The sequence below is a fragment of the Melospiza melodia genome, chromosome 24 (assembly GCF_035770615.1).
Source record: "Melospiza melodia melodia isolate bMelMel2 chromosome 24, bMelMel2.pri, whole genome shotgun sequence".
NCBI classification, from domain to species: domain Eukaryota; kingdom Metazoa; phylum Chordata; class Aves; order Passeriformes; family Passerellidae; genus Melospiza; species Melospiza melodia.
In genome coordinates, this window is record NC_086217.1 from 2,702,468 (window position 1) to 2,727,391 (window position 24,924).

Consider the following 24,924-nt stretch of genomic DNA (forward strand, 5'->3'; position numbering starts at 1 on the left):
CACGGCCGACCTTCCCCCACCCATTCCATAACACCACAAAAACCCGACACACCAAACTGTAGAGATAGAGATGTATTTGTGGTGATGTTGCATATTTAAGACAACTTTATATAATGGTTCTGACACAGAGTTTTGGCATCTTCCAGTGTGTGGCCCTTCTCCCCCCACCTTCCTCCACTGCCCCAAAGCACCCCAGGCAGAAGTGGGTGCAGGACAGGGGGGCTCAGTGCCAGCAGGTACCTGCCCTCACACACAGAGGTCTCAGTCCCCTCCGTTTTACAGTACACATCTTGCAACACCCACATCCTTAAAATTGTAGACTGGGAGCGTCAGACCTGCTGGGCGGAGAGAGCTGGGACACGGGAGAAAAGTTAGGATGGCACAGATCCATGGAGACAAAAAAACCCCACCAGCTCCTGAGACCCTGCTTTGAGCAGAGTTGGGCCAGATGGGCTCCAAACTGTCCCCAGCTGGGAAGGGTCTTCAAAGATGAAACCAAACCAAGACTTCTCCAGGCAGCATCAGTCTTGGAGAGAAGAATGTTAGAGCCAGCTCCCAAGGACATCCTGGGGGCACTGCAGGGAAGGGGGATGCTTCACTGCAACCCTTCCCAAGAGGAGGTGACGCAATTCCCTCTGGAGCAATGGGAAGCAGAAACAGCGGAGGGAGGATGGGGCTGGCCAGATCTCCTCTCGCCACTTTGCATTTTGCCCAGGGAAGCACAGCAGGTCCCAAAAGCTTCTGCCGACATGGGAGAAAAGAAAATGTTGGGTCAAGGAGCTGTGGCACAGGGCAGCCCTCCAGGCACGGCCCATCTGCAGCAGGACATGGGCCCTGTGGATGCTATTGTGGCAGGGGGTCAGGGCGTCCTTCTGCTGAAGTGGAGACAGAAGTGGCAGGGTCTACAGCGCAGCTTGTTGGGCCTGACCCACACACTGAGCACTCCTCACTCACTGCTGCACAACGTATCAGGGCTCCAGACGTTTGGCATAGTTGGGCAGCTGCCCCACAATCTGGGGGCAACCCTGCCCCAAGGCCAACAGGTTACAGGTCCCCAGCAGCCCTCGGCAGGAAATGGGCAAACAGCAAAACAACAACAATAATAATAAAATAATAAAAAAGGATGTAAACGACCCAGCACCCTGTCCTGTAGCACCAGGACACCCAAGGGAACAAGGTATGTTACAGTCTCAGGGGAAATGGAGACACAGGGACTTCCCGGCCAATGCGGGGTCTCGTCTCTATTGCACTTTTGCATCATATATATTTCTATATATATATTTATAAAAATACAAACTAAAGGGCTGGGGTGGAAAGGATGAGATGTAAACCCTAAGCCAGCAGCAGCTCCGTGCACATGGCAGGTTTTGACTCATTCTGCTTCTGCCTATCCCCAGTCCCTCATCAGCCCACCAGGGCAGCAGTCAGCAACAAGGGCCCATCCTGCCAAGTTCTAGTCTGGGGTGGGCAGGATGCTGAGCTGGTCAAGAGCCTGCCCACTCACCAGCCATCCCTCCCACATCACCCTTTCCTGAAGCTCCAAGGTCTGGAGAAACACACAGCTTTTCCCAGGTGCCTGCCATGCCCCCACAGGGATGGGCACTCCAGCACGCTCTCCCTGGCCAGCAAAGGCTCATTCCCACAGAGATGGGCAAGACGCACCTCATGCCTCTCTGCCCAAAATATCCCACAGGAGAAGGTTTTCCCCTGCCTGGATGTTCCCATTTTCTCTTCCTTGAGTGACTACGGTGCAAATGGCACAGGGTGATGTGGTCCAGAGACACCCCCCAGATCAGAAACGGAGGATGCTCCCTGCTCCCAAGGCTGCCCTCCGGCTGCTCCTGCTACCTCAGCCGCCCGTCAGGTTTGACAGGCCCCAGTTCTGATTTGGGGTCTGGGGAGAGGGAGCTCCAGGAGGTTTTGCTGCAGGTCTCCAGGGGAGCGCAGGCAGAGGGGCTGCTGACACAGACATTCGCTGCAGACCAGAAGGTGCCGATGGCAGCGTCCGCCCAGTCCTGCAGCTCCCTGCCCGTCAGCCGCGCCTTCTGCGCCGCATCCTCCTGCGCTGCCTCGGAGCGCGGCAGGCTGAGGATCCCGCCCAGGCCCTGGAAGTTCTGGTCCATGTACTCGTTGCGGGGGGGGCCACCATGCAGCCAGCTGCTGTCGTCTGGGAAGGAAAGGGAGAGAAAAGAGAGGGGATGAGCAGTGCAGCAACATTCTGGCACCCTGCAGGTCCTACCCCCAACTCCAGCTGGGGCACAGCACCCCATTCCTTTGCAACCCCAGCTCCCGTCCAGCACAAGGGAAAGGATGCTGCTGCAGGAAGGATCTCACTGACATGGGCCAATGGGCTCTCCACAGCTGCCAAGAGGACAGCTCAGTCTAAGGATTCACGTGGGCAAGGGGCACCAGTGCAAAACTGGCTCCAGCCTGGTCATCAGCTGCAGCCCAGGGGGGCCAATACAGGGGGGAAGCACTTTGGACTGCCCACAGGGACACCCTCTCATCCAGCCCCAAACTCCAGAGTATCCTCACCTTTCCTGAGAGGCTGCTTGCTGTTGAAGGTCTGAGGCACCACCAGGAACTGGTTCTCCCCCAGAGGCTCCCAGAACTGGAGGAGGCGGATGGTCCAGACACCAGGGCGCAGGGGATGGTTGAGGGGGGGCTTGTACTGGGTGAACTCTGCCTCAGCATCCACCGTGATGTCGTAGGAGGCGGCAATGATGTAGGTGGGGTCAATCCACACCACCGTGGCCGTCAAGTTGGGGCCCCGTGACCACTTCTGCATGGCCACCGGCTCATCAAAAGGCCCCATCAAGCCTCCAAAATTGCGGAAGAGTCTTTCCTTGGGGTCCCACTCTGTGCCCACCTGGAGGGACAGGAAGCACAAGCAGTGGGACACTGGGCAAGGAGACACTATCAGCTGAGGTTCTGTGTTTGACCTCCCCAAAACAGAGAACACATAAACACTGGCGTCCAAAGCAATGGACACTCCACAGATCACGCGCCAGCACTAATTCAGCTGTGCAAGGCCTCCTGCAGCTGCAGGCACTGGATCTTACCTGCCTCTGAAAGATCCCCTGAAGGCCTACTCACCAACAATCAGCTCCTCACAAATAAACCAAACTCCCAGATAAAGGTTTCTTCCTCACAAATAAACCAAACTCCCAGATAAAGGTTTCTTTTCAGAAACAATAGCAGCTCAGTGTCCTTCTGTCCCCATTGCACGCAGGTGGGGCAGAGGAGGAATGGCAGCACAGTGTGGGAGAGCCAGGGAGAAAAGTGCCACATTTACCTCTAGGTTTTGCAAGCGGTTTGCCTGCCCTCCATGACCGGACAGCTTCAGAGCTCCTTGGGGCATCATCCACATCTCCAAGGATTCAGTCTGCCCAGTTGCCAAATTTTGCACTTCCTGCATCACCAGGTAACCCTGGAAACGGTCGTCATAGAAATATAAGTGCACACTGGAGGGGAATCCTTGAGGCTCAAATCTGGAGAGACAGACAGAGAGGTTGCATATCTGAGCATAAGCGTACTTCCAGCACAAGATAAAGGTCTCCATTTGGAGCCTGGGTTGAGACCACAGAAAATCCCCTACCTGCAGAGCTCGTCAGCCTTGGCTGCCGGCGTGGAAGAGGCTTTGCGGAGCCCCAGCCTGGAGAAGGCTGTATAGAAGGTGAGGGTGACATCGGTGAGGCCGCCCAGCCCATCCACACGGTCATAGACGTTTTCCCAGTAGGCCTTGATGGCCGGGGTGTTGGCGGGGTAGCTGCCGTAGAGGTGCGTGTCCAGGATCTCCAGCACCTCCTGATTCACCGTCGACTCAAACTTGCGGGCAAAGAAGGTGGGTCTGGAGAGTTGCTGGAAGAGCACAGGCATTTCTAACAATGTTGGGGGCACCCACTCTGCCCTCCCACTCCAGCAGGATCCATCCTACCCACTTTGAAGGCACAGGCAAAGGAGCAGCACAGCACAGCCAGCCTGAATGTGGGATCCTCTATGACACCAACAGTTACTGGGAATGCAGATGGGTCCCCATCTCTCCCACCACCTTCCCCTTTCTGTGCCCAGAACTAGCCATGTGTCATCCAGCTCCTTTGCTGCAATCTTTACTCTGATAAGCCCCCACCCACCAGAGCCACTGCTGAGCCCTGCATTAGCTCTGGCCAAGTGGCACAGCCTGCAGGAACAGTGTCTTGGGCTCTGCAAGCCTGGAACTGCTGGAAAATCCTGCCACAACTGCTCTCTTCAGGGCTTGCTCTATCTCCCCCAAGCCTCCTGTGTTCAGTCCACATCCCCACACACTGAGAGCATGGAAGACATTTCATCACAAGGCATTTTGACCTGCCAAAGAAACAGCACTCTGAATGGGTTTTACTATAAAGGCATTTCCCTCAAGTGATACATTTGCAGGGAAAGAGCAGGAAAACAGGAGAGAAAGTCCAGGAATAGGAGCAATGCTGCAAGCAGAACCCTGGCTGCAGGGCAGGACAAGTCAGGATAATCAGGATACCTACTGCCTGTTCACAGACACATCTACACTGAGCCCCACTGGGGAACCTGATCATGCTCCAGTCTCTTGCAGGGACATGCACAGCAGCTGGCACAGCAGCCAGGGTGCCCACAGGACAGCTCAGAGAGAAGAGGACAGGGAGGGGGAAAAGCAGGAAGAGAAAGGAGGATCTTTTTCACCTGTAGCCGAAGGAAGTCCTGGGGTTTGAAGTCATTTGGGGAGCACCCGCACCAGTCGACTATGTGTTTATATTGGCACTTACAGCCCAGCTTCCGGTTCCAGTTGGTCACTCGGAGGTTGTTATCGACCAGCGTCTCGCAGGCGTGGCTGTTCTCCAGGACCGTGTGGAAGAAGGACTGTGCAAGGCAGAAAAGGGGCAGGACACCAGGTGGGATGGAGGACAGGTGGTTAATGGAGAACCCCACTCGTACAGAAGGGCAGACCTCAACTGCTACTGAACAGAAATTTCCCCGTTCCCAGTAGAGGGCAATATTTGAGGGACCAGGCTAGCACCAGTCCTCATCTGGCCCAGAGGGTGACTGGACCTAAAGCTGGCTTGTGTGTAAGTATTGACCCCTGACCTATCTGCTCCTCTCTTCCCTCTTTCATACCTAAGTCTGGAAAAGGGGAGGCACAAAACTGCCTGAACAGAACCAGCAACACACCCTTTGCAGGTACCCAGAGCAGGGATGAAGTGGGAAAGATATGTGTGGGAAGAAAATCTGCCCTGTGGCCCACAGGCAGCACCCACCTCAGCTGGCAGGAGTGTGTAGGTGTAGAACTGGCGCAGCTGGGACACCAGCTGGTCCTCAGCATAGACCACATACTCCACAAAGCTGCGTGTCAGCGAGAACCAGTCAGAGCCCCCGTCCACCACGATGCCCTCAGGGATGCGGCGCTCGCCCAGGCGCCACATGTGGGAGTCACACTCGTGGAACAAGCGGTCCAGGCCCTGCTTCTTGATAAACCTGGGCATGGGGATGAGGAGTTAGGAGTGTCAACCACCTTGCAAAGTGCAGATGCAGAACATCCCCACCCTGCCACAGCTGTTTCAGTTATTTTCTGAAACCCCTCGTTTTCTGTTCCTCCAGCTCAGCTCTGCCTCTAGCTGAGATTACCTGGCGTTGTCTCGGCCATGTGACTTCAGGAAGTTCTTATCTCGGTATTTGGACAGGAACATCACCAGTTCATCATTGGTCCTGAGGTGGAAATCAGGAATCATTAATACTGCTGGGGTGAAGCAGCCCAGTAAACACCCATTCTGCAAGAGCCAAGGAACACAAAGCTGCTGACTCAAAACCTTGTTCCACCACTGGGCAGACACAGACACAGCCTCTCTGCTGTCTCATGCTTCACATGCATGTTCTCCTACAAAACCCAGACCACAGGAAAAAACAGCTTCGGAGGTACTTGCTGGGCTCCTCTGCCTACATGGGTCCAGCCTGGCCCCAGAGCACCATCACCAGCATGTGGGTGCAATCTCCAACCCCCTCAGCTCCCTGCTCCTCCCTGTCCCTCCCAAAGCTTCTGCACCCCCAAACAGCCCCAACACTCCAGCTCCCTCCCCTGCCCCAGTAAGGCACTCACCTTGTGGGGTAATCAGTGGCACTCAGGTTGATGAAGAAGTCCCAGGGCCACTCAGACAGTTCCAGCAGGTCCTTCATGCTCCGCAGGTACATCTTCAGCAAGCTGGCACCTCCCCAGATGGTCACCATGCGCCAGGGTGTCACACGGATGTTGGGGTAGTGCCGGGCCAGCTCCACAGCCTCGCGATGGAGGTAGTTGGAGCGCTGCCAGGGAACACGGCCCACCCTCAGCAAGGAGCACATCCTCCCTGCCACCAGCCCAGAGTCAGCCCTTGCAGCAGCCTCCACAAGGAGAGAAGCATCAAACAGGGCAGGGGGGATAGATCCTGCTTCCATGGGGTTGCAGAAGTAGCGGCAGAGGGTTACAGCTCCACAGCAGCAAGGACTAACCCTACCCAGCCACTTTCCTCACTCACCACCACCCATGCCTCAGCTCTGCTCCCTCTCCCAGGGACCCATGGAGCACTGTTAGCACCCACTCCCTCACCCCTGCACACACCTTGTCAACGTGGATGTAGAAGAAGTGCTGCTGGTGGTACACGGCCTTGATGAGCCGCTTCAGCTGGCGGATGGCCCTGCCGTGCACCACCAGCATGTAGGCAATGCGCACAGGCTTGCTGGGGGGCCCCTGCTGCAGCCGGCTTTCGTCCCACTGGATCACAGGGCTGACCTTGCCTGCATGGGGAGGGAGACGGCTGTCAGCCACCCCCATCCTTGGTGTCTGCTACCTGGAGCTCCTGAGCAAGGCAGGGGACAGCAGGGAAGCACTCAGCCTTGGGCAAACCCCAAACTGGCTGCAGTCCCAGGGCATGGTGGCACATGCAGCCCCTTGTGTTACACTGATGGGGGATTTTGGGAAAGGGGATGGCTTCCCCTGGTGCCTCAAAACAGAAAATGCAGCTGAGCCTGGCTCTGACCCCTGCAGAACTGCAGAGTAGGATGAACAATTTAAGAAGGCTGGCACAACTTTGACTGGATTACAGAGGCAGAGGTAATCTGGGAATCAGTGACAGATTGAGGCTGCTGTTTGCCAGGTGGGACAGCTTGGTGACATACAGAAGGTGGCCTACCAGCCTCACAGGGATATTCTCAATGCCCAGGGTAACCAGGAGAACTCCAGTAGGACTCACCTGAGAGCTGGCAGTGGCGAGGCACGGACTGGGGCATGAGGCTGCCGGCCCGGTGCAGACACACCACGTTGGCAATCTCCTGTTGGCACTGTTTGCTGCTGGCCCGGGCCAGCGCCGACAGGGCGTCCTTGCCCGTGATTTCGCACTTGGGGGTGAAGCTGTTGTCAGTGGGCTGAGGAGCCCCCTCCACGCTGCCCGTGTCACCCTGCTGGAAGATGGCCAGCTGGGCCTCCCCACGCAGCTCCGACAGGTTCCTGTGGCTGGAGGAATCCAGCATGGCCGGCAGGCGCCAGCCCGGTTTGTGCCTGGCCGTGACGGCTCTCACCACCTTGGACACGGCGGCCCCGGCGCTGTCCGGCCGGCCCCGCCAGCGGCCGTGCTTGCGGCCGGCGCTGCTGCGGCGCCCGGCAGAGCTGTCCGAGTCCTTGGAGCCGTCGCTGCTCTCGGGAAAGCCAGCCTTCTTCTGCCGCTCCTGGGGTGTTCATGTGCATGCACAAGAGAGGACAGACAGCATTAACTTGGGCCTGCTGCTCCCTAGATCTGTCAGCATCCTCCTCAGAGCATCCCCACAGAGCTCAATGCTGCAGCATGACAGAGGCTCCAGGAGCAACTGCTGAGCAGCACAGGACATTACACAGCCCCTTCATCACCCAAAACCCCAGGCTAAGACCCAACAGCAGCCCCTTGCCCACACCCCCATCATGAGGGTAGCCAGTCTCACTCTCTGTGGCTGGGCTGCAGACTAAATGGACACAGTGGGTTGTGTCTGCACCAGCCACCCTCTGAGGTGTGCCCACCTGCAGAGACATCCCTGATGCTGGAGATAAGCACTGGACTGTACTTGCTGGTGATGGTCATTTCACTGTGAGATTATTGGACCAACTCCTCCCTGCCATGACCATGTTGTGAACCCAAGCCCAGCACAGCCAGAGTCACAGGCAGCCACAGCTGTGCTCTCTGGGCTGAAAGCACTGGACAGGAATAGACCAAGGCCCTGCCCATGCACCCCTCCCTGGATCCTGGCTCCCCATGCTGGCCTGGGGCAGGCACTGCCATCACCACCTTCCCTAGAAATCCAGTCACAAACCTCCTGTGGACCCCAGCAGATGTGCAAAGGGAGCACTCAATTACGCTTTGTTACCTCTGCCAGGCTGGCTGAGCAGCAGAGACAGCCAGCCTTGGGGAGAGCAGGGAGCTGGGAGGTTTGGGTGCTGCTCTCGTGGGAAAGAACTTTCCCAGTGAGTGCACCCGTGATGTCAGGGCCATGTGCTCCAGCTCTGCAGGCACTCCTGGATGACAGACAGGCAGCTGCCTGCTCCAGCCCAGCCTCCCAGGGCTGCTCCACACAACCCCCAAACTCTGCCCAGCAGCTGTGCCAGGCACCACGGGGAGCTGTAAGGAACAACCAGGGGTGTTCCTGAGCAGCAGCAGCTCACAAGGATGGACAGATGCCTCATAAGGACAGCAGAACTGAACCAGCCCCTGGCACAAGACTCCCCTGAGGGTGCAGCTGCTGGGAATGTCACAGCCAGGAGAAAGCACAGAGTGAAAAGGCTGGAAAGCATCTGGTGTGATCTGCCCACTTCAGAGTCCTCAGACTACCCACGGTGTGCTGGCACAGCCATGGCCAAACCACTGCTTAAATCCCAAAGGGTTGGTTCAGCAGGGATCAGCCAAGCCTGCCTCCACCCAGACAGGTGTCACAGGCAGTGACCCTTCATTAGTCACCATGCAGGACCATCTGCTCCAGAGCTATAAACCTGTTTTCCCCACAGAGCATCACAGGAAAGGGCAGCTGGAAGGCCACAAGTGAGGAGACAGTATCTTCCATGCTCCTACAGGAAGAAACTTGCTGATCCCACTCACATCCTGCACTCCCCAACACACCTGACTGTGGGGACACCCCCTATTCAACTCCCACCTGTGGTTACAGTCCTGCTCATCCCCCTGGAAGGAGCCCTGTTCCCAGCTCAGGACCATGCCTGGCTGCCTCTCCCAGTAGGGAAGTTGTTAGAAGCATTGCCAGCCCTTCCAGAGCTGCCAGCCAAGGAATTCCAGGGTTTCTAATTATTGCACCACAGCACTGATCCCTCCAGCCCAGCCTGGCAGGGAATGGCTCCGGCCACATTGTTCTGCTGTACTGAAGACCTGTGTGGGACAGTCAGTGAGGGTCCCCATCCCCTCCTCCTGACACACAGATGACTCCAGGTGCCAGCCAGAGCTCACTTAGAATCACAGAATCATTGAGGTTACAAAGACTCACTAAGATCACCCAACTATTAAACCCTGGTCAAAGCCACCACTAAAACATGTCCCCAGGTGCCACATCTACCCATCTTTAGATACCTCCAGAGTCTGTGACTCCACCACTTCCTCACCCAGCCTGTTCAAGAACTTCACAGCCCTTCTGGTGACAGTTTTCACTAATATCCAACCTAAACCGCCCCGCTATAACTTGAGACCATTTCCTCTTGTCCTGCTGCCTGTTACTGGAGAGACTTGTCCTGTTCTGCTCCCTCCAATGTGACACTGCTGCCCCAGAGTGAAACAGAGCCATGGGGCATGTATGCACCTGCACCCCATCCCCTGCACAGGTCCCACTGTGCCATGGGGCCCAGTACAGCTAACAGCCCCTGGTTTCTGCAGGATTCCCTCTCTGCCTGGCTGACAGGTTTCTGCACACACCAGCACTCATCAGACAAAAGCAGCACCAAAATGTTCCAAAGTCATCGGAGGAATCCCGAGTTAAAAGGGCTGGAGTAAGTCCCCTAAAAAAAAAACTCTGTCAGGACAAGTAACTATCAAGGAATCTCTTCTCAAGAAGAAAAGACACTTCATAGGAAGCTTCGCCTGTGGCCACAGCACACAGAGGACACCAACACACCAGCCCCAGAGAGGTGCCACCTCCTGCCTGGACAAAGACAGGAGACCAAGTGGCTAAAACACTGCAGTGACAGATCCTCTTCTCCACCCACAAGGAAACTCTGTGGTTTGAGTTTTACTGGTGCCAACCCCACCAGGGACTAAGAGCTTCAGGAAGCTTCTGTGCTCATCCAGGAGCTGTGGGTGTCACAACGACAGAGGCAGGATCGCTCTGGTCTCTCAGGCTCCCACTTGTGTGGGGAGACACTCATGCTGACCACAGCAGGAGTGGGAATTTCCTCTCTCATCCATCAGTTTGGATAGGAATTGTGTTGTTTGATCCTGGTGGAACAAGATTGATTTGGTTTCCAGGGGGAAACACAGTGCTGATAGGCAGATGGACACAGACCCAAATACTCCTGGTCTGCACTCCATAAAGAATCTGCTTGGTAAGCAGAGGGTGCCTTGCAGGACCCCAAAACAGGGCTTGGGAAGAGAACTGATGGATCCAAGAGGCACAGCCAGCTCCACAGCACTCCCAGGACTCAGTGTCTCTTACTGTCTCCACAGCCCATTCAGGCTGGGGATGAGCTGTGCCCATTAGTGGGAAGGAGCCATTTACTGTGGCAATTAAGAAATCCCAAACTGCCATGAATCCTCTCAGGCCTGCAAGGTCAGACTCTCCTGGGACTGCTCCTCTGGCTTTACCAGAAATGCCCTTAGGGAAATGGTGTCTCCTCTAGGTCTGGCCAAAATCAGACGGCAGGCACAGAGACCAAGAGCTTTGCATTTTGTAAGAATTGAGGTTAATTGGACTTTTCCCAGCTTGCTAATGGGTTCAGGCTGTCTGTGAAGTTAAGGATGGTTCTTGTCTTCTCCAAAGAGGCTTTCAACTGCCAGGACTGCTGGTGGTGAACCAACTCCTCTCCAGGAAAGGGGACCCATGGCCAAAGCTGTTCAGCTGCCCAGCTCAGGGATGAGACATGGGGAAACCAAGCAAGGCAGAATGAGCCAGCCCAGGAGGCTGTGAAGGGCAGGAGCAGAGAACAGCAGACAAACAGTGCAGGATGGGACAGAGGGAAGGAGAAGCCAGGATGGGTGAAGTAATTTGATCAAGGTTACAGAAGAGGCAAAGGAGCAGTTGGGCACTCCTTGGTGCCAGATCAGTCTGCTCTCATGCTTCCAGTGCCTCCAGATCACGATCCTCTCCTCGGAGCCACATTCACTCCCTGGTTCTGTGCTGGTGATGGGCATATGGCAGCACATGAGGGTGCTCATGGCCATTTCCTGAGGGCCAGGAGGAGCCCTGAGGCTGGGAATTCACCTGCTGAATGAGAGGTGTCACTCCAGAGACCTTCCCCACAGCATGGGGCTGCCTGCTCCCCTTCTCACCTCTGTGCTCTCAAGGAAAGCCTCCTAGACCTGCTGGCCATGGGATCACCCTCCACACCAGGGAGGCAATAGGAGGCTTCAGCCACCGGTCCACACAGACATAGCAGACCTGGACACAGTCTGGGCAGTTCCCAACAAATAAACAAAACCAAATTAACAACCCAGGGGTGGGAGCTTTGTTTGAAGGTGGCAGCAATGGTTCATCAGCCTGGGTCCTCTTTGATACCTTCTCTGTGTCTGACCTTGGGCAAACTCCTTCACCAGACCATGCCTCAGTTTCCCCACACTCACAAGAAAGAAGTGATGCATTTGGCCTTAGCAGGGTGCTCTGGTATAGAGACATCAGCAGCTCCAAAAGGTCCTTGTACTCTGCCACTTCACAGGAACACCTCTCACCAGAACAGCTACACAGGCGCTGAAACAAACCTGCCAGCTCTCTGAACTCCATGGTTTTTGATTTGGGTGTCCCTGACCCCAGTTCCCCACAACATCCCCCAAACCACAAGTGCAAGATCTCCATCAAGTCCCTCATACTCCTCACTTTATGCCAGACCCAAAACAAACCCCCTGGGCCACCAGCTCCCCTTCTCAGGTGCTGTGACCCTGCACCGCTGCAGCCAGAAGTGCCCAGGCAACCTCCCACTGCCCACCCCACCACCAACACCTTCAGCAGCCTGAGGCTGCAGGACCCTCATCCTGGGAACCCCATCCTGGCCCTGGGCATTGCCAACCCCATCCTGGGAACCCTATCCTGGTTCTGGGCCTTGCCATCCCCACAGAGCCCACCCCAGGAGCCCCATCCTGGCTCTGGGCCTTGCCAACCCCCCCCCGGGAACCCCATCCTGGCTCTGGGCATTGCCAACCCCACAGAGCCCATCCCGGGAACCCCATCCCGGCTCTGGGCATTGCCAACCCCACAGAGCCCATCCCAGGAACCCCACAGAGCCCATCCCAGGAACCCCATCCTGGCTCTGGGCATTGCCAACCCCACAGAGCCCATCCCGGGAACCCCATCCTGGCTCTGAGCCTTGCCATCCCCACAGAGCCCATCCCAGGACCCCCATCCCGGGAACCCCATCCCGGCTCTGGACCTTGCCAACCCCACAGAGCCCATCCCGGGAACCCCATCCTGGCTCTGGGCCTTGCCATCCCCACAGAGCCCACCCCGGCAACCCCACAGAGCCCATCCCGGGAACCCCATCCCGGCTCTGGGCATTGCCAACCCCACAGAGCCCATCCCAGGAACCCCACAGAGCCCATCCCAGGAACCCCATCCTGGCTCTGGGCATTGCCAACCCCACAGAGCCCATCCCGGGAACCCCATCCTGGCTCTGAGCCTTGCCATCCCCACAGAGCCCATCCCAGGACCCCCATCCCGGGAACCCCATCCCGGCTCTGGACCTTGCCAACCCCACAGAGCCCATCCCGGGAACCCCATCCTGGCTCTGGGCCTTGCCATCCCCACAGAGCCCACCCCGGCAACCCCACAGAGCCCACCCCAGGAGCCCCATCCCGGCTCTGGGCCTTGCCAACCCCACCGAGCCCACCCTCTTTGTCCCCGCCCCAGCCCCCGAGCAAGGGCACACTCGCTATCCCCCGGGCACTGTCCCTCCCCAGGCTCCCCCACGAAACCCCGTCCCAGCACCCATCGCCCTCCCATGACTCCCCAGGCCCTCAGCCCACCTCGAGCCCCTCGGGCCTCCTCGGTCCCCGCGTGGTCCTCAGCCCCCTCAGGGCCCCCCAGCCCTTTCATCGCCCTCCTTCAGCACGGCCCACACCCCCTCCACCGTCCCCCCGGCAGGCCCCGGCCGCCCCCCTCCCTCCCGCGGCACACCTCGGCCAGGCCCTCCTCATCGAGGCCGGCGGAGCTCCAGAGCACGAGTCCCTGGAGCAGGAGGATGGCGAGAGCCGTGGCGGCCGCCAGCCGGTAGCGCCGCACCAGCTTCCGCGCCCGCCCGCCGGCCACCATCGCCCCGCCGGCCACCATGGCCCGCCGCGCCGCCAACACAGCTGCGCATGCGCGGGCACGGAGGGGCGGGGCTGGGGCTGCCGAGGGGCGGGGCGTGCGGAGGGGGCGGGGCCTGTGAGGGAATGTGGGCGTGTAAATGAGAGTGAATGAGTGTGAGCTAATTAGTGTGTGAACCGCTAATTAATGTGAGTAAATGTGAGAGTGAATGAGTGTGAGCTAATTAGTGTGTGAACCGCTAATTAATGTGAGTAAATGTGAGAGTGAATGAGTGTGAGCTAATTAGTGTGTGAACCGCTAATTAATGTGAGTAAATGTGAGAGTGAATGAGTGTGAGCTAATTAGTGTGTGAACCGCTAATTAATGTGAGTAAATGTGAGAGTCAATGAGTGTGAGTGTGAGCTAATTAGTGTGTGAGCAGCTAATTAATGAGTAAATGTGAGAGTGAATGAATGTCAGCTAATTAGTGTGTGAACTGCTAATTAATGTGAGTAAATGTGAGAGTGAATGAATGTGAGTGTGAGCTAATTAGTGTGAGTGTGAGCTAATTAATGTGAGCATGTAAGTAAACGTGAGAGTGAATGAATGTGAGGTAATTAGTGTGTGAACAGCTAATTAATGTGAGTAAATGTGAGAGTGAATGAATGTCAGCTAATTAGTGTGTGAACAGCTAATTAATGTGAGTAAATGTGAGAGTGAATGAGTGTGAGCTAATTAGTGTGTGAACCGCTAATTCATGTGAGTAAATGTGAGAGTGAATGAGTGTGAGCTAATTAGTGTGTGAACCACTAATTAATGTGAGTAAATGTGAGAGTGAATGAATGTGAGCTAATCAGTGTGTAAGCAGCTAATTAATGTGAGTAAATGTGAGAGCGAATGAATGTGAGGTAATTAGTGTGTGAACAGCTAATTAATGTGAGTAAATGTGAGAGTGAATGAATGTGAGGTAATTAGTGTGTAAACAGCTAATTAATGTGAGTAAATGTGAGAGTGAATGAGTGTGAGTGTGAGCTAATTAGTGTGTGAACCGCTAATTAATGTGAGTAAACGTGAGAGTGAATGAATGTGAGCTAATTAGTGTGTGAGCAGCTAATTAATGTGAGCAAATGTGAGAGTGAATGAATGTGACGTAATTAGTGTGTGAACAGCTAATTAATGTGAGTAAATGTGAGAGTGAATGAGTGTGAGTGTGAGCTAATTAGTGTGTGAACAGCTAATTAATGTAAATGTGAGAGTGAATGAATGTGTGATCTAAATAATGTGTAAGCTAATTAATGTGAGTAAATGTGAGAGCTAATTAATGCGAGTGTGAGCTAATTAATGTAAGCATGTACGTAAATGTGAGAGTGAATGAATGTGAGCTAATTAGTGTGTGAACAGCTAATTAATGTAAAAGTGAGAGTGAATGAATGTGAGTGTGAGCTAAATATTGTGAGTGTGAGCTAATTAGTGTGAGAGTGAGCTAATTAATGTGAGTAAAAGTGAGAGTGAATGAATGTGAGTTTGAGCTAATTAATGTGAGCATGTAAGTAAGTGTGAGAGTGAATGAATGTGAGTTTGAGCTAATTAATGTGAGTAAATGTGAGAGTGAATGAATCTGAGCTAACTAGCGTGAAAGTGAGCTAATTAATGTGAGTGTGAGCTAATTAATGTGAGCATGAAAGTAAATGTGAGAGTGAATGAATGTGAGCTAGTTACTGCGTGAACTAATTAATGTCAGTAAAAGTGAGAGTGAATGAATGCGAGTGTGAGCTAATTCATGTGAGAGTGAGCTAATTCATGTGAGAGTGAGCTAATTCATGTGAGAGGGAATGAATGTGAGTGTGAGCTAATTAATGTGAGGCGAATGAATGTGAGTGTGTTAGTAAATGAGTGAATGAATGTGAGTGAATGTGTGAATGTGAGCGTGCAAATGAATGTGTGAGTGTGTGAATGAACTTGAGTGTGAGCATGTAAGTGACTGTGTGACTGTGAGGGAGTGTGTGTGTGAATGAATGGGAGGCAGTGTGAGTGTGAGTGAGTGTGAGTGATGTGAGTGTGCCCTGGGGTGCACACGTGGTTGTGCGTGGCCACCTGTGCCCTGCTGTGTGTGCTGTGCCACTGGTGTCACCCCCCTGCCATGGCAGGGACACCTTCCCCACCCCAGGTTCCTCCCAGCCCTGTCCAACCTGCCCTTGGGCACTGCCAGGGATCCAGGGGCAGCCACAGATTTTCTGGGCACTCTGTGCCAGGGCCTGCCCACCCTCCCAGGCACAATTCCTTCTCAATGGCCCATCTAACCCTGCCTCTGGCACTGTGAAGCCATTGCCCTTGTCCTGGCACTCTGGGGCCTTGTTCTCAGTCACCCTCCAGCTCTCCTGGGCCCCTTGAGGCACTGAGGGGCCTTCAGGGGCTCTGAGGTCTCCTTGGAGCCCCCTCTTCCCCAGGCTGGGCACCCCCAGCTCCCTCACCTTTCCCCTGTGAAAGCCCCCGGGGGTGGAAGTGTTTCAGCAGCAGAAATAGGAAGCGGTGGCTGGGTGGCAATAGCAGCTCCTGGGAGCTCCGTGACCTCCTGGGAGCTTTGTGGGCAGATTCTGCTGATAAAGGCCAGGGAACACGGCGGCCTCAGTGCCCCTGAGGGCTTTAGGAGGAAGAACTTTCGATAACAGGGGCCTGCCCAGGCTGAGGAAGGGCTCTGAGCAGCCTGCTGAGCTCCAGCAGGACTTCCCCTTTGACAGGAGCGATTCAGTCCGTGCCTCAAGAGCTGAGAGCAACAAGATTGCATCAGCACCTGCACACCAGCAGGAAAAGGCTCCCTGCCTAGAATTCTTTAGGCTGCAAAGGACCCCTAAGAACATCAAGATTTTCCACTAACCCAGCACCACCAAGGCCACCACTAAACCATGTCCCCAAATGCTACATCCACCTGTCTTTTACACTCCTCCAGGGATTGTGACTCCACCATTTCCTTCACAGCCCTGGAAGAAATTTTCACTAATATCCAATCTAAACCTCCACTGGCACAACTTGTGGAGGTGTTTCCCCTTGTGATGTCCTGTTCCCTCTTGTCCTGTTGCTTGTTACTTGAGTGAAGAGGCCAACCCACACCTGACTACCACCTCCTTTCAGGTATTTGTAGAGAGTGAGAAGCTCCCCCTTCAGCCTCCTCCTGGCTGTGGTATAAATCAGCATCCCTGCCCTGAAACCAGATGGGTTGCAAAAAGCTACAGTGCCCAAATTCTCATGGCAAGGGAGAATTCACCTCTTTGTGCAAAACCACTTGCATGGAACCATGTGTGTGTAAGAGCCCAGGTTTTCTGCTCCCAGCCCACCACAAAGGGACACCCATCCCTATGGCCTGTTTTTTGTGGCAGTGGATGGATAAATTGCCTGGCACTGGGCTGGAGAAGAGTGAGCACTCATGGGGGAGGGCACCAGCATGCCAGGGGCAGGACTACATGGACTGCTCCAGTGGGGAGTGATGCTGCAGCAGCTGCTGGTGGGTTTGTGCTGGAGGAGCCCTTGTCCTTAAAGATCTGAGTTCTCACACTGCTGGGCACCAGGTTCCCTGCTTTCAGGGTGACACTCTGCAGCAAAGCCTTTAGCAGGTGGGAACCTGCTGTACAAACACAGCCACACACCACAGGCCAACGCTATCAGATTCTTGGTGTCACTGATAAAGCAGCAACAATTCACACACAGAAAGTATTTAGTGGGTGCCAGAGAAGAGGTTATCAGCAAAGCAGAGAAAGGCAAGGTGATGGTTACAGCCCATCTGTGTGCTACCAGGCTGGGGGTCCTCAGGGGTGCTGGGAGAGAAGGAGCAGGAGCAAATTACCTGGGGGCCTGTGGCACCAGGGGGTGGGGGAGATGTCATTTCTGCACCAAGAGCCTGCTACACCTCACCCTCCACATGAGCACCCCACCAAATGCGCCTGGATATAACATTTCCCACCGTCCTGGTTCCCAGGAGCTGCCAGCTGGCATCAGCATGAAAAATGTCAGAGGTGAGCAGTGGGTTTGGGAGCCTCAGCCCCCATGAGCAACACAGCCAAAGGAGCAAGTGGTGACAGAGGGAGCAGCTCACCCACCAGCCCGGCCCCACCTCCCCTGCCCACCTCTCCCACCCTGCCTGGTGGGTCTCTGGCCTGGCCTGCCCCACTGCAAGGGGGAGAGCTTTATTCCCACTGCTGTACGGATGAGGACTCCAGATTGCATTTGCAAAGGCGTGACTTTATCTTCAACCCTCTCTGTGCCTCACACAACCTCATCCTCTCTGGTGTTGCCTCAAAGAAACATCCAAACCTCGGAGAGCAGCAGCTCTGCTATCGAGCTGGCTCCTACCTGAGCAGAACATCAACCCCATGTCCTCTGTGCAAGTCTCACAGGTGCTGCCAGCAGCAGGAGCAGCCCATGGGGCTGGGTGCTTGCTCATCTACCCCACACTGTGCCGTAGGGCTCTTCACTGGGCCGTGGAGCTGATGGCATGTTGGCGTAGATCTGCTCCTGCTGCGGCTTGGGCTTCTGCACTCTGGCATATAACGCCTCTTTTTCCTCTTCTGAAAGCTGGGAAAGAAGGGAGATAGACAAAGACATCCTCCGAGGGGCTGCTCCAGGCAAACCGTGTCTGCTGGAACCTCTCTGTGATGTTTTAAGCACCCAGGAGCAGCCCAGGGACCAGAGAGAGAGCCCACATTAGCCAGGGTCACTTGGACCCCGGTTTGGCATTTCCCTTTGCAATCCCCTCCCTCCCCACCCAGCCCATCCTGCTGCTCATTCTGCCACCCACCCACTCCAGCTTTCCTCCCACCGCCTCCAGCTGGGCAGTGCCTGGCATTCTCCTACCTGAGCACTCTGCCTGACCTCTGTGTACTCCACTGGGAGCCTTTCCAGGCGGTGCAAATCCTCAGCATTGCTGTACGGGCTCTCAGCCGGGCCGTGGGTAAGATCTGCATAGTTCAAGGCTTCTGTTCCCTGCTGGAGAAGGATGAGCTCTCACCCTGCTGCCACTCCCTGCCTGCATCCACAGGGGTGGGAACACCTCCCACCCTGCTGCCTGTCCTGAGTGCTGGGTGCTGAGACGGCTGCAGGGGCACTGGGTGGAAATGAAAATTGAAGCAAGGGCTGGCTCAACATTCCCCAGGGGAATTCTTGTGACACCAGCCCCTCTTCAAGAGCTGGCAGCAAAATATCAGAAAATACTTTCCAAGCAGTAAGCAAGGATCAGCTACCCTGCAGCACTTCAGGTGTGATTTGCTGCAGGTTCCCAAGGCTGTTTGCCCCAGAGAAGTAACTCCCATGCTTGGAGAGGCTTGGAGAGAAACCTCTCAGATCAATCCTAAATTTCCTTTCCCAGGAATACTCTGTGATGGTCTCAGAAAGTCCCTGGTTGTGTCTTTCTGTTGGCAAGCAGAGCCCAAAGGATCCCTCCCAGCCTCCAGTGCCATGAACCTGGCTGAAGGCAGCAGCTCTGGCAGCTCGGGGTGCAAGGTTTCCCCTCTTCATGGGAACTTGGGGCACAGAATCCCAACAACTCATGAGGTTTTCCTTACTGTAGGTGACATGCTGCAAGTCCTGTCCATCTCTATGGCTGCTCCAGAAAGGGCTGGACGAAGCATGGATGTGGCTGGACATGAGTGCAAACAGAGGAAAAGAAACATGTTGAGAAAATGCAAATATTGCCATAAAGCAGGACAGGAACCCGACACTCCATGAGCCATCTAAATTGGAACCCCTCTTCAAATAAAGCCAGACCCCACCTGCCAGCTGGCAATGTCCTCTCCTGTCCCTCCCCAGCCCTCACACTGGCCTTAAACTTTGAATCAAGCCTAGCCCATGCAAGTGATGGTGCCCAGAGAAAGTCAAGCAGATTCTGTGCCCAGCAGCACCCACCCCAAGGGCTGTCATCCCCTGCTCCCAGGGGACAACACCCATGGGACAGCACCCATGGCATGGACCCACTGCTCCCTTGAGGGAAGGAAACCTCCTGGTGGAGGTCTCAACGATGCACTGAGGAACTGGATGGATCAGGAAGGCAATGGGGGAGGAAAAAGAAACAGAGGGGAAAAATAAAGGAAGCAGAGCAGGCTCTGTTACAGAAACAGGATGTGAGTGGCACTGATAATTTCACTCACCCTTCTTCTTTCTGGAGAGTATTACTAGAACACCAGCAGCCACTGCAAGCAAAAAAAGGACCACAATGATGGCTGGAGTGAGGATGTGCTCAACCACGCTCAAGCTGCAAGAAAAAAAGAATCAAGAAGACAATTTATGTTGTCATGCTTCTCAGGATGAACCAGCACGGAGCAGGGTTGCGGGAAGCAGCTGTGGGGGACACAGAAAGGGGCTGTGGCAGTAGAGTGGCAGGGCCTGCCCATCACAGCAGGCACGGGAGGGTCAGGCTGCCAGCTGGGCATGGAGCAGAGCAAACCAAAAACTGCAGAAGCAAAAGGATGCTTGGGTCTGAGAGCCACTGTGTCCTCAGGGATTTAAGGATGGGTTCCTGCATTTGCTCAGGTTTAACTCCACTCTGTTAACTTTGTTTGTAATGGGCAAGCAGGAAGTTGGTGAGCCGGCACACCCTTGAGTGTGCTGGTGGAGAGCCTCAGCTTTGTCTGCTGCTGACATCACCTCCCACAGGCAGGAGAGAAGAGGGGAAGATCTAACCCACTGGTTTCATGCTTTTTCAACTATCTCTACCAGGCTGTGTGTAACTACAAAGAACAGGACACTGGGCAGCGCTTGGCTTCCCACGAACAGTCTCACTGAGTTTTGGGGAAGGAAATGGGGTCGGTATTGCAGGCAGAAACCACTTCTCCCATGTGACTAGAGGCACTACAATTACTGTCATAGAATTAGAGAATTATTTGGGTCAGAGGGGGCCTTAAAGATGATCCAGTTCCAACCCTCTGTCACTGGAAGGGACACCTTCCACTAGGCCAGGCTGCTCTGAGCCCCATCCAGCCTGGCCCTGAACAGGGATGGGGCATCCACAATGTCTCTGGACAACCTGTGCCAGGACCTCACCACCCTCACACAGAAGAATTTTCCCATGTGGAGTGGTCTCTGAAGGCAAAACCAGGAGGTCTGGATCCTTAAGGGAGGTGTGAAGTATCCTACGTTTGCAGGGCTCCAGCTGCACCGGAGAGCTCATGGAGGAAAGTGGCTGCTGTAGGCAGGAGCTGCTACTCACGGTTCAGGGGTGGAGGGGTTTGATGTTGATTGCAAAATTTCCTCCTGGCAAATTGTCTGTGTGTGGCCTGGTACAGACAGAATGAGATCAGAGGACGTGGTGGTCACGTAGGTCGATGATGGGGGGATGGAAGAAGCTGTAACAAAAAGAGGAGAGGCATGGTTGATCTCTGTGGAGAAACATGCTGTGGGTTTTGCAGTGAGTCAGAAGTGCCATACGTGCTGTCACAGGAGGAGAAGCTGGGTCCCCTCTGCCACATCCAGGGGGCACATCTCCAGGTCAGAGTGCTGTAAGACCCTTCCTCTGCCCATGAAGCTTTTCACCATCTCAGTCCACCCCAAAACATGCACAAAACAGATTGAGCCTGCAGAAAGGGGTCTGGGCACCCCATGCCCAGTTTAGTACTAGCACATATATATTGTCACAGCACGTATACATTGTCCTGCTGTGCAGGCTGATCCCTGGCAAGGCAATGGAGAAGGATGTTTCCCAAGCCCAGGGCCTGGTGTCCAGAGGTGCTGCAGGTCCCAGGTGGCAAACGGAGCAGCACAATGCAATGAGGAACACCCAGCGTTATACAGGAAGGCAAGGACGGCACAGAAAAGGCCAGCAAGAGCAAATGAGGAAGAAAAGTGGTCACAGAGAGCTCAGTACACCTCAGTAATGGAGATGGCTGAACCGGGGGGGGGCAAAGAAGGGGGTCTGGATAGAACAAAGAAGAGGGAATGAGTGATGGTGGCACCTACAGCACTCTGGTGTCACACCCTGGGGCTGCCCCACCTGCATGGCACCCATCAGCTCCAGGCTGCCCACACTGCAGCCCCTGCTCCAAGCACCTGGAGGAGGACACATCCATGATACATCTGGGGGCCCTGCAGCCCATGAGAACTGACCTGGGAGCACGATCACCTTCACAGCAGCGCTATCATCACGCAAAAGTATTCCCCTTCGCACCCCACAGAGGAAGGTGCCCGCGTCCTCCATGGACAGATCACCCACGGTCACCGTGAATGCCCGGTGTGCGCGGTTGTCCCGGATGGAGAACCGGCCCCGCACGACCTCGGGCTGCGACTCCGAGGTGATGACGATGTCCTCAGCACAGGTATAAACCGTCCATGCACTTGGTATGCACCAGAACTTCGGGAACTTCTCCAAGCCCGGCCGGTACGTGCAGGTGACCGACAGGGAACCGCCCATGAACCCCCTCACGGTGCCGGAGCCCGTCAGTGCCCCGCAGCCTGTGGAGACACACGGAGCCGCGGCAGTGCAGCCGCCGCAGCGGCACCTCCCGCCCGACGGCGCGGGCCCGGCAGGCGGGGCTCGGGCGCGGCCTTACCTGGCAGCAGCGCCCAGGCGAGCAGAGGCAGGAGCTGCATGGCCGCTGCGGGTCCCGGGGCTCGGCCCCTGCCGCTCCCGGCTGCTCTCGGCGGAGCTCGGCCCGCCCCCGGGGCCGCCCCTGCGGCGCCATCGCCCCGTTGGGGCGGGGAAGGGGAACCGGGACTGCGGGGCGGCGGGGCCGCCGGGGATGCGAGGGTCGGGGCCGCGGGAGCGTTTGTTGGAGCGGGCGGGGGAAGCGGGGAGGGCCCGGCGGGGCCCGGTGCGGCCTCCCCCTGCCCGCGCCGTCGGCACCGGGGCTCTCGGTCTCGGGGCTCGAGCGGCGCCGGCCGGGCCGTGGGGTCCCTGCACGGCTCCAGCGGCCCCGCACGCTGACCCAGAGCACGGCCGCGCTCATGGCCAGCAGCGCCAGCAGCTGCAGCCCGGCCAGCGCTGGGAAGGAGCGGAAAGAGCCGCGGGTCCCCTGAGGAGCGTCCGGAGAGAGCGTCGGGGCTGCAGACGCGGGGGAAGGATGGATGGAGCCCCAGACGGGCCCCGTGTTCCTGTCGCGCTCAGGGTGGAACCTCCTCCCGCAGTGTGTTTCCAGGCCTCCAACATTGGTGTTACTGTTGCCGTGGGGCGAAAACGTGCAAGGACCCAGCAGGCAGAGGTGGCAGGGCTGAGGCTGCTGGGGCTGAGGGCTCCTCTCCCCTTGAGGAAGCTCAGCTGGGCCATGGTGGAGCCTGCACGGCCCCTGTCACCCCATGTCCCTCCCCCAGGCACAGTGCAGCATGTCCCCACACAGGTGTGTGCATCAGCTGTGTCTGCCATGGGCATCCCGGGTAGTGCTGGTAGCTGAAGGAACGAGCAGACACACAGACAGACAGACAGACAGGTAGACACGGCCCTGCAGGATACCCAGCCTTTAGTGCAAAATTGTCTTCGGTTTCAGCTGCAGCTCACCAGCCAGCCACTCCCTGCAGCCCAAACCCTTCCCTGCGCAGCGCAGGGGCTGCCAGGAGGGGCCGAGGCTCCCCAGGGCCAGCAGTGCCCGGAGCCGAGCAGCTCCCGGCACGGGGCGGCCGTGAGGGGAGGCGCGGCCCCGGCAGGGCGGGGGCCGGGGGGGCAGGAGGGCGTTGCTGGGGCTCGGAGGGGCTCGGGCCGGGGGGGCAGCCCCGTGTGCTGGTGCTGCTGGATGCCCCCGAGAGCTGCGGCATCTCCTGCTCCCGGCTCCCGCCCCGGCTCCTCACCCGCGCTGCCCCACTGCAGCCAGCGCTGCCGGCCCTCGGTGCAGGACACACCCGGGCTGGACCCGGGCTGCACAAGGGCTGAGCTGGCACCGCGACCATCCTCACAGCAGCACTGCCGTCAAACGAGGACATTCCCAAACGAGGACATTCCCAAACGAGGACATTCCCGTTCAGAAGCCCCCAGACGAAGGTGCAAGTGTCCTCCTGGGACAGACGCTCCACGGTCACCGTGAACGCCACGGTGTTCGCGGTTGTCCCGGATGGAGAACCGGCCCTTCTGCACCTCGGGCTCCGATCCCGCACTGTCGATGGTGTCAGCGGTACAACAGAAAGCGTTGCCGCCTTCTCCACGGTTTCGCCTTTTTTTCCCGGCCCGGCGGGTCCGAGCAGGCGATGGAGAGGGACCCGGCCCGGGCTCGGCCGGCGCCGCTCCCGGCTGCTCTCGGCGGAGCTCGGCCGCCCCCGGGGCCGCCCCTGCGGCGCCATCGCCCCGTTGGGGCGGAGAAGGGAAACCGGGACTGCGGGGCAGCGGGGCCGTCGGGCAGCCGAGGCAGGGATAGGAGCGGGGTCAGGAAGGCTTTATTGAAGCGGGCGGGGGAAGCGGGGCGGGCCCGGCGGGGCCCCGGAGCCGCGGCCGCTGCCAGTCCGGGGGTCGAGCGGCGCCGGCCGGGCCGTGGGGTCCCTGCGGGGCTTCAGCGGCCCCGCACGCTGACCCAGAGCACGGCCGCAATCATGGCCAGCAGCGCCAGCAGCTGCAGCCCGGCCAGCGCTGGGAAATAGAGGAAAGTGCCGCGGGTCCCCTGCGGTGCGTCCGGGCCCCGTGTTCCTGTCACGCTCGGCGTGAAACCTCCTCCCGCAGTCTGTGCCCAGTCCCGCGACGTGGGGGTCACTGCTGCTGTGGGGGGAACGTGCAGAGTCTGACACACGAACGCGATCCCCTTCGCAGCAGCAATCTCATCAAGCAGCTCCATTCCCATTCACACCCCGCACCCGAAGGCTCCCTTCTCCTCCTCGCCCAGACCCTCCACTGTCACTGTGAGCCAGCGGTGTGTGCGCCTGGTCCGGCTGGAGGGGCGGGGGGGCGGATGGGAAGGAGGGAGGGATGCAACGAGAGCCAGATGGGCACCGCCTCCCTCTCCATCTTCCCCTCTCGCAGTGGCACCTCCACCCTTGGTCTGGCCCCAGCGCCCCACCCCAAACCCGTTGTCGCCGTTGCCGTGGGGGATACGTGCAGGGACTGACCTGGGAGCACGATCACCTTCACATCAGCACTGTCATCACGCAAAAGTATTCCCGTTCGCACCCCACAGCGGAAGATGCCCGCGTCCTTCTCGGACAGATAATCCACGGTCACCGTGAATGCCCGCTGTGCGCGGTTGTCCCGGATGGAGAAGCGGCCCCGCACCACCTCGGGCTGCGATTCCGAGGTGATGACGATGTCCTCAGCACAGGCATAAACAATCGCTGTACTTGGTATGCACCAGAACTTCGGCAACTTCTCCAAGCCCAGCCGATACGTGCAGGTGACGGACAGGGAACCGCCCAGGGAGCCCCGCACGGTTTCGGGCGCGGTCAGTGCCCCGCAGCCTGTGGAGACACACGGAGCCGCGGCAGTGCAGCCGCCGCAGCGGCACCTCCCGCCCGACGGCGCGGGCCCGGCAGGCGGGGCTCGGGCGCGGCCTTACCTGGCAGCAGCGCCCAGGCGAGCAGAGGCAGGAGCTGCATGGCCGCTGCGGGTCC

General features: G+C 57.1%; 3 protein-coding genes across 3 annotated transcripts; all 3 read right to left on the bottom strand.

Moving 5' to 3' along the window:
• Window positions 1–57: 57 nt before the first annotated feature.
• On the bottom strand, window positions 58–13,452 carry XYLT2 (xylosyltransferase 2). The gene is made up of 11 exons (XM_063175564.1): window positions 13,318–13,452; window positions 7,230–7,701; window positions 6,599–6,774; window positions 6,101–6,303; window positions 5,632–5,712; window positions 5,265–5,481; window positions 4,693–4,869; window positions 3,599–3,861; window positions 3,296–3,491; window positions 2,536–2,869; window positions 58–2,167 (listed from the first exon to the last, which is right to left on the bottom strand). Exons 1-11 carry the CDS (start codon window positions 13,450–13,452, stop codon window positions 1,845–1,847), a joined length of 2,577 nt encoding a protein of 858 aa, XP_063031634.1. The 3' UTR covers window positions 58–1,844.
• Window positions 13,453–17,640: 4,188 nt separating this feature from the next.
• On the bottom strand, window positions 17,641–22,013 carry LOC134428750 (CMRF35-like molecule 1). The gene is made up of 7 exons (XM_063175677.1): window positions 21,957–22,013; window positions 21,514–21,858; window positions 20,621–20,756; window positions 19,563–19,666; window positions 18,981–19,054; window positions 18,274–18,402; window positions 17,641–17,994 (listed from the first exon to the last, which is right to left on the bottom strand). The coding sequence occupies exons 1-7, from the start codon at window positions 21,994–21,996 to the stop codon at window positions 17,860–17,862; spliced, it is 963 nt and encodes a 320-aa protein (XP_063031747.1). The 5' UTR covers window positions 21,997–22,013; the 3' UTR covers window positions 17,641–17,859.
• A 1,863-nt stretch (window positions 22,014–23,876) lies between these two features.
• Window positions 23,877–24,909, bottom strand: LOC134428864 (CMRF35-like molecule 6). The gene is made up of 3 exons (XM_063175882.1): window positions 24,870–24,909; window positions 24,427–24,771; window positions 23,877–24,079 (listed from the first exon to the last, which is right to left on the bottom strand). Exons 1-3 carry the CDS (start codon window positions 24,907–24,909, stop codon window positions 23,877–23,879), a joined length of 588 nt encoding a protein of 195 aa, XP_063031952.1.
• Between the last annotated feature and the right edge of the window lie 15 nt (window positions 24,910–24,924).

Bases quoted from the DNA above. Each gene is read 5' to 3' on its own strand.
- LOC134428864 (XM_063175882.1), bottom strand. From the start codon at position 24,909: ATGCAGCTCCTGCCTCTGCTCGCCTGGGCGCTGCTGCCAG. The intron at 24,772-24,869 runs GTAAGGCCGCGC...GTGTCTCCACAG, and splicing joins CGCCTGGGCGCTGCTGCCAG to GCTGCGGGGCACTGACCGCG. The intron at 24,080-24,426 runs GTCAGTCCCTGC...TTCCCCCCACAG, and splicing joins GAAGGTGATCGTGCTCCCAG to CAGCAGTGACCCCCACGTCG.
- XYLT2 (XM_063175564.1), bottom strand. From the start codon at position 13,452: ATGGTGGCCGGCGGGCGGGCGCGGAAGCTGGTGCGGCGCTACCGGCTG. The intron at 6,304-6,598 runs GTGTGTGCAGGG...GTTCCCTGGCAG, and splicing joins TCTACATCCACGTTGACAAG to CGCTCCAACTACCTCCATCG. The intron at 3,492-3,598 runs GTAGGGGATTTT...CTGTCTCTCCAG, and splicing joins AAGGCTGACGAGCTCTGCAG to ATTTGAGCCTCAAGGATTCC.
- LOC134428750 (XM_063175677.1), bottom strand. From the start codon at position 21,996: ATGCAGCTCCTGCCTCTGCTCGCCTGGGCGCTGCTGCCAG. The intron at 19,667-20,620 runs GTGAGTAGCAGC...TTTTTCTTGCAG, and splicing joins AACCCCTCCACCCCTGAACC to CTTGAGCGTGGTTGAGCACA. The intron at 19,055-19,562 runs GTGAGTGAAATT...ACTCATGTCCAG, and splicing joins ACTCTCCAGAAAGAAGAAGG to CCACATCCATGCTTCGTCCA.